The sequence below is a fragment of the Gavialis gangeticus genome, unplaced genomic scaffold, assembly GCF_001723915.1.
Source record: "Gavialis gangeticus isolate Ggan-Ray unplaced genomic scaffold, GavGan_comp1, whole genome shotgun sequence".
Lineage (NCBI taxonomy): Eukaryota > Metazoa > Chordata > Crocodylia > Gavialidae > Gavialis > Gavialis gangeticus.
This window is the reverse complement of record NW_017729024.1, coordinates 9,981,187-9,987,611: the sequence shown is the minus strand read 5'-3', so window position 1 is coordinate 9,987,611 and position 6,425 is coordinate 9,981,187. Positions and strand designations below refer to the sequence as shown.

The 6,425-nt window shown below is 40.9% G+C and overlaps 1 protein-coding gene across 5 annotated transcripts in view; it reads right to left on the bottom strand.

Annotated features, from left to right (window-relative positions):
- Nucleotides 1-6,425, bottom strand: part of FAM172A (family with sequence similarity 172 member A) — a 427,259-nt gene that overhangs the window by 331,050 nt on the left and 89,784 nt on the right. For all 5 annotated transcript variants that reach the window (XM_019516886.1, XM_019516889.1, XM_019516887.1 and 2 more), the window contains one exon: nt 6,216-6,407. In XM_019516886.1, the coding sequence (XP_019372431.1) occupies nt 6,216-6,407 (192 nt within the window). The remainder of the gene's footprint in view (nt 1-6,215; nt 6,408-6,425) is intronic.

Genomic DNA, 6,425 nt, shown 5'->3' with positions numbered 1-6,425 from the left:
ACTCTGAAAGTTTTATCTGCTGGTTCCTTTATTACAGTGAGCAAGAAATTCTGTAGATCTCTGAAATGCAATTGTACCCCTAAGTTCACAAACTTTATAGTATACTGATGGAGAATACTATCAGGACTTTAAAAAAAGAATACTCATCCCCCTCCAGCTAAGAAATAAACTCAATAGCCAGGGTGCAATATACTAGTGCTGACTCATCTCCTAAGCATAACATGATAGGAAACGGATCCTCTTTTTTTTGGACATTTCCAAATTTTTCCTATTCCTGATGAGACATTACTGCGACCTTTCAACTTTTTCATGAAAAAATGCAAGCTGAGAGAGATCCCTCATAATGCATCATAACTAACAGCCTGATTGTTGGGTCACTCAGCTGGGATAGGGGAAACCAAGATTCCACTCCTCCCTTACCTAGGAGGAGGACTGAGGTCTCCAAGACTCAAACTGAGGTCTCGCATATCTCAGGGAAGTGCCCTAACTGCTTAGCTAAAGAAAAGCAGTCTCACATTTTCTCCTTTTGGACGTGTTCCATTTTCTATAAACAATTATAAAATTATTAGGTGAGAGAAAGAGAAGACCTAATTTATGCCCGTGGCTAAGCCAATCACCAGGAATATGGGTGATCCCAATTCAATTTATAACATTCAGAAAACAGATCTTGGCATGCCTTTTCAAGTGCCATTTCAGTGCCTGTTTACTTCTTTCCTTTTAACCTCTTTTCTCCTCTGTTTTTCTTGAGTTCTTTAACGTTTCTGCTATATTTTATCAGTTTTCCTCTTGCACATCTTCCTCTAGATGTTTTTCCCAATGGCAAACTTTTACATTCTAAAATACCCTTTAACACTTCCCCTCTCTTATACATAGGTCTAGGAAATGTTAACCAACACTCATTATTCAAAAGATTAAGTATACTAATGAAAATTATTAAAAAAATAAAGATGGAAAAAGGGCACTGCCTAGGGGCAATGCAAAGGCAAGAACAAAAGCAACTCTTAAGCTGATGGGATGTCTACCTAGGTGCCCTTCACTGGGCTCTATTAGAGGTTTCATTTAACCAGCTGTTACAGACTTGACAAATTTTAAACCCTTTCCCTTGAGCCCTTTTACTCCCTTAGCTGGAAGGTAGAAGAAGGAACCTTTTTTGTCCGTTTCCTCCATCTTATGCCCCAGCTTGCTCCAACCCTCTGCTACTCCCCCAGCTTTCTGGTTGTAAGGACGTGACTTTGCTTACTAGACCCTGTGTTCAGGCTCTCCCCAGTGAGTAGTTAGTCTCTTTGGCTCTAGTATTGATTAGCATTTTTCAAAGTGAAAAACAAACTTCTCTGATCCTTGATAATTTCACCACCACCTAGAGGAGTCTGAATAGCAGCACTAAAAACTTATGCAATTCTTACATTGACTACCTTTGTAGTTGGAAAATCCATGAGAAGCAACAGAGGTACTAAAATTGTCTGCACATTGAGATAGACTGTCCTCTGTATCAGTTTATGTGCAGATATCATTTAAAATGTTATTTTCACAACTACGTAACAAACATCTTTTATTTTATAAGTGAAAAATCAGGTTTTCCTGACGCTGGTGGAAGTCACCAATATAAACTTCCTACTCATGACAGTGAGTGGAAACGTTAAGTCCTAGATACTATACTCAGGAGATTCAGGCAGTGTACTTAAGTAAGATATCATGTTGCACCCCACTTCCCCCTTCAGTATGGTAAACTTATCAAGGAAATCTGTTCTGAAAATGTTGGCAAACAAGAAGACTTTTCCTTAATTAGAAGACCTAGAAGAAAGCCAAGGCAAATATCAAAACCAAGACAAGCAGCAAAACATAAGTAATCACTTAATAAATTCTAGTCAAGCTATTTAATTTAAATAGAAGGCAGGGCAGAATGGCACCTTAGACAACATGGTTCAGAGAGGCAACAGTTTACTTCCTCAGATGCTACCATAGACTGTCACTGCCTCACTGAACCATGTCGTCTAAGGTGCCACTCTGCCCCGCCTTCTGCCTGACTTCAGGCTAACATAGCTAAGTACCTCTTTGACAAATAATATATGATTGCCTTTTCATTAGACACATATTCAGCCTACACCCCATGAAAATATAGCTAACAGTAGGCACATCTACACATGCATATTAATGCGTTTGAATAAAGCAATTCATTGAATATTAATGCAATCCAGGACCACAGCACATTAAGCTTGGGCAGAGCAGCCCGGGCCAGCAGACGGTCCAGGGGGGTCAGCCAGCTAGCTTGGGGCTGCTGCCCCTGGCTCAATGTGCAGTGGAGGGACAGGCTGGGGCAAGAAGGTGTTTCAGTGCAGGGCTAGCCGGCAGGCAGTCCTGCACTGAAGCACCATCACAGTCCAGCTAGCCAGGGCAGCATCTACATGTCCACTGCTGTGGAGTTTTTTACTCCACAGCATGATACTACTTGTATTTACAAGTAATATCCTGCTGCAGAGTAAATTAGTTTACTCCAGCCTAATAGGGGCACACGTGTAAACACGTGACATTTACTGCACAGCTAAGTAGTCTACTGTGCAGTAAGCATCTCATGGAGACACACCCAATGTTATCTTTCTTGAGCACACTTTGACTGATTTTGAATACCTTCAAACGAGTCTGATTTGTGTAAATAGCATATTTTACCACATATCAACCCCTGCCCCTCAAATAAGACACGTCTTATTTTGGGAAGGCAAAATAAGAAAAAAAGATTTTTCCAGAGCCATGACTGAATGCTGACTACAAGGAGGACAGAGTCTGTTCTTCAGTCTTACCCTGTCACAGCTGCTGCTGAACAGGTCAGCCAAAATCTACTAGCACTTCACCAGCAGTTCATAGATTCATAGAAGTAGGGTCGGAAGGGACCTTGTAGATCATCAAGTCTGACCACCTGCCCTGGGCGGGAGAGAAAACTGGGCTCAAATGTCCCCAGCCAGGTAGACGTCAAGCCTCCTCTTAAAGACCCCCAGGGTAGGAGCCATCACCACTTCCCTTGGAAGTTGGTTCCAGATCCTAGCTGTCTTGACTGTGAAGTAGTGCCTTCAGATGTCTAGTTTAAATCTACTCTCTAACAACTTGTGGCCATTATTCCTTGTTATCCTAGGGGGCGCTAGGGGGAACAGGGTCTCTCCCAAACCCTGCTGGTCCCCCCTAGTGAGTTTATAGACAGCCACCAGGTCCTGCCTCAGCCTTCTCTTGTGAAGGCTGAACAAGTTAAGGTCCCATAGACTCTCTTCATAGGGTCTTCTCTGCTGTCCCCAGATTATGCGAGCGGCCCTCCTTTGGACCCTCTCAATGCTGTCCGCATCCCTCCTGAACTGCGGTGCCCAGAAATGAACACAGTACTCCATCTGCAGCCTGACCAGTGCTGCATAGAGGGGGAGGATCACCTCCTTGGCCCTGCTTGAGATGCATCTGTGGATACACGACAAGGTACGGTTAGCCCTACTGACCGTGACCTCGCATTGTCGGCCCATGTTCATCTTGGTGACAGAGCTAAACTTCTAACTTTTGGCTGAACAGGAAGGGGAAGGTGAGTGATGCTAAAGAACAGATTCCTCCCCTGTTGCATGGGGCCAGGAAGGAGGCAGAGCCCCCAACAGCTATTCCAGTGTCCCCATGCCTTCATTCTGGTGTAGAAATCAGCTTCCTCACTAAGGGCTTTGTTACACTTTACATTATAAGCTTCTCAAATGTTGACTGGTGTTACTGTTAGCTCGAGTTTACAGTAGCTATATGTTCATGTATAGTAGTTTCAAGTTCTCTGACTCTTCCCAAACTGCACAGCTGTGACCTGCCACTAGGGGGTTGGTGGGCAGGGGCTTAACTAGGAGCTACAGCTGTGAGCTGCCCCTAGAGAGCTGGTGAGCCAGGGTTGGAAAGATGGGTTGAAGGGGGGTAGGTGGGGTAGTGAGGGGAGAACATGAGGCTGGAAGGGGGAGAGTTTTAATGATGGGCACTATGTAGTAAAATGGGAGGTGGAAAGGCAATGGGTAGGAATGGCAGCTCGGGGGTGGCGAAATGAAGGAAGTCAGTCACTGAAGTCACTAAGGGATAGAATAAAAAGTAGAAAAAAAATGTAAAAAGAAATAAAGAGTAATACATTAAAGAAAGCCTCATGTTTTAATAAATTAAGATTGAGATTGGGACTGGGATTGAGACTGGGAAGTCCCATCTCATAGGGACCACAATCTAGCACACTACCTTGCTCCACACTCCTCTACCCCTAGCCCTCCATCCAGGACTGGTCTTTACCCAGGTGAGCTGCCCATCCAGGTCACACCTCCAGGCTCAGGAGGCGCACTTGGCTAGGTACCCATACCACCCCATGGACAGTAGAGTTCAGGGGGCAGAAAGTCTGCCCACACAGAACAAGAAGGTGGGGGGAGGGGACACTACACATCCTGGGATGCTGAAGGACTGAAACTTGGGTAGCTTATCTCTGGGGAGTGGCCACATGAGCTGGGTAATATGGATCAGAGATAAACTTGTCCAGGAGTAGCATAACTTCAAAATGCCTAAAAGGTGCTTACTACTAGTTTATACATCTTAATGTGTGGACAATCCAGGAATCACGAGCTCCCTCAGCTGCCTAAAATAACTGTGCAACAAAGCTCTTAGACATACACCCGATTTTGGATGTCTAACTTCTGGGGGAAAAGGTATGGGTCATATGTCAGTAACACTAAGTATTTAGTAGTATCTAGATTCTAATACACATTAAAAATTGTCTACAGTCTGTCATTGTATCAAACACATCATACACTCTAATTCTATTTAATAAATCATTTTTCTGTGGTATTAGGTATAAAACCTAAATATATAACATAATATATTTACCAGTGTTTTAACCATAAGTGCTATGTTATTTTGGTGATACTAATCAATAACAACACAGGTATGTGAACTACATTTATGAGTACTAAAACTGTGAAGCCTAGTGCAAGTCATAATGATTAGGTGCATTTAGGTATTTGCTTTTTGTTTTTTGTCTTTTCTGGGAAAAATAAACAAATTAAAAATGCAGAACTCTTAACACTTCTTTCAAAACCTACTAAAAAGTTACTGTCTTGATTAACATATCTCATTCTTTAGCATAAGCTAAACATTTATTTTAATCTTACCTAATATTTTTCTTTCATAATGTACAATACTTCAGCAGAAAATTGTGTGCCACAGAACAAACTAAACCATCACTGGCATCCCAGCCCGTTTTCCACAGTTACAGCCAAGTGCTTATTTCACTTCACTCAACATTTTGATGATGACCTCACTTTGAACGTTTAACACAAACATTTAAATAAAAAGCACTCACAACATACAAAGCATCACTGCAAAAATTACAGATGCACTTGGCAAGACATTTGTAAGAAGACTGTAATGAACAGGAACATTAAAAATAACACATTAAAGTTAATGTATAAGTAATCCAAAAATACTAAAAACATTATACATGGTTTTCAAATGATTCTTACAGAAAGTTTTAAGTGTGTTTTATGGAGCAAAGTATGAATTTTAATTTTAATAGTCACAGTGTTCCAAAATCTGCACAAGTTGCACTCTGCTTTCTTGTGCTACTACTTTTCCCTTACCGTATGGAGGAAACACACAAATGGTAAACATCTTAAATTTTAAACTATGGATAAATGAAGCAAAATATATCACTAATTAAAGCAATTGCCATAATAAGATTTGGTGGACTAAAAATACTACACTAGCAAAATTTGGTAGATGCTTAAGAAAGCATGCTGTTATCAAGTTATCATGAAAGCTCATGCTAAGAGGAGCTTTACAACAGACATTTGAGTGAGAATACACAAATCTGATGAAATATAAAAGAAAACGCTTCAAATCTTAACAACTTACAGAATTATTTTTGTATTCTTCCTTTTTAGTTTGAACGCTTTATAACTCTACCTGCCACACTAAATGAGACAGCAGTGCCACCACAACCATATGACATACACTAGAAAACAACTTTCTCTTTTATAGTAAAGTATCTGAAAAAGATTTTTAAAAATAAAAGGAGGAAACCATTCTAATCATGAACATAATGAATTTCTGGGAATTCCATTTAACATAGCTTAAAAAACAAAAAAAAAGAAATTAGTGATAGTTAACACACACACACACACACACACACACACACACACACACACACACACACACACACACACACACACACACTTACTTACCTCAATAGCTCTCTTAATATACGGTATCTGTGTACCACTGTCCAGATCTTCATTAATAATAAGTCTTCTAGCCCACTGACCTGCCCTGACAACACCACTACCATGAATTAGAACTATCAGTTTATCTGGATTCGTCATTGCATCTTCACTCATAAAGATAAAACTCTTTGGCTCACTCTCAGAAGCATCTATCTGAAATAAAAAAAGAAA